Here is a 1162-nt window from a genome sequence, read left to right as displayed (position 1 = left end):
CTAGAGGCTCAGATACCTCCTCTATTAGCTCCTTGAGTATTCTAGGAGTATTATCTTGAAAGCTTAGTCATCAGTGAACAGTTTTATAAGAAGAAAAGATCAGACCATATGCACAGTGTTGTATAATTTTACTACTTGCTGACACCAATACTGAACTTTTTATTTTTTGTTTAACAACATTAAATAATGTTGTGCTGCCATACATGTTTTCTAACAACAATATGTTAGCTATGAAACTATGTGCTTAAGTGCTTCCCTATTTAGGGACAACACTTAAGGATGTGCTTAAATCCCATTGGCTTCCATGGGGCTTCCTGCTTTCCCGAAAAGGAATCCTTTCCTGAATCATAGCCTCAGTGAACAACAAAGGAAATATATATATAAAGATATATATATATAAGATTATCTTCTCAACATCTGATGCAGAAATATATTGGTAACATTAACAATTGTATATGTAAATATTTATTAAGGATAGCTAGCTATTTAGAATAGATGTATTTCTGAAGCACCTATCGCACTAGAACCTGAATGATAAGCAGTAAGAATGTTTACCTTGTGTGTTTTGCTGGAAGATTTTATTTAGGTCCAAGGAGGAGGCTCTGGAATGTGATTTCTGCGGCCTTGGTGGTGGCATAGGGGGCTCTTCCCCCTTTTTCATTGCATCTTCAATAGATGTGCTGGAATAGGACCTAAAGGAAAATAAAAGAATCTCAAAGGAAAATAAAATCAACTGATACTTTTAGACCATTCATTTGTACAAATGTAGTAAATATTGACTGGAGTTGAGCTTGACAGTGGAAAATCATTGCCTCCTGGATTGAAAGGGCAGCTGATGGTGGTGGGATATAATATTAGATGGTACAGACGGAGGGCACTATTGCTCTAGAGAGTGGGAGGGTTACTTTTCAACACACAGAACAAGTACAAGTGTTAAAAATGCCTTTTAGCCTCATTGTTTTAGTTTTATAGTTTCAGGCTCCACTCCTTTAACTCAGAGGGTCATGTGACCAGGGCCGGCTCCAGGCACCAGGCACCCAAGCTGGTGCTTGGGGCGGCACCTGGAGGGGGGCGGCGCGGCGCTCTGGCCGCCGGGGGGAGAGCCGAGCCCCAGCCGGGGCTCGCCGCCCTCTCGCCGCCCTGCCCCCGGCGCTCTGGCCGC

At 42.4% G+C, this 1162-nt stretch overlaps 1 protein-coding gene across 1 annotated transcript in view; it reads right to left on the bottom strand.

Moving 5' to 3' along the window:
- The window catches only part of LOC112103829 (ralBP1-associated Eps domain-containing protein 2), a 139229-nt gene that overhangs the window by 46455 nt on the left and 91612 nt on the right, over positions 1-1162 (bottom strand). Inside the window, exon 13 of the mRNA XM_029910945.1 lies at positions 556-692. Within this exon, the coding sequence (XP_029766805.1) occupies positions 556-692 (137 nt within the window). The remainder of the gene's footprint in view (positions 1-555; positions 693-1162) is intronic.

Source organism: Terrapene carolina, unplaced genomic scaffold, assembly GCF_002925995.2.
Source record: "Terrapene carolina triunguis isolate 2854851 unplaced genomic scaffold, T_m_triunguis-2.0 Scaffold23, whole genome shotgun sequence".
Lineage (NCBI taxonomy): Eukaryota > Metazoa > Chordata > Testudines > Emydidae > Terrapene > Terrapene triunguis.
The sequence above is the reverse complement of the archived record's forward strand: the minus strand, read 5'-3'. Positions and strand labels throughout refer to the sequence as shown.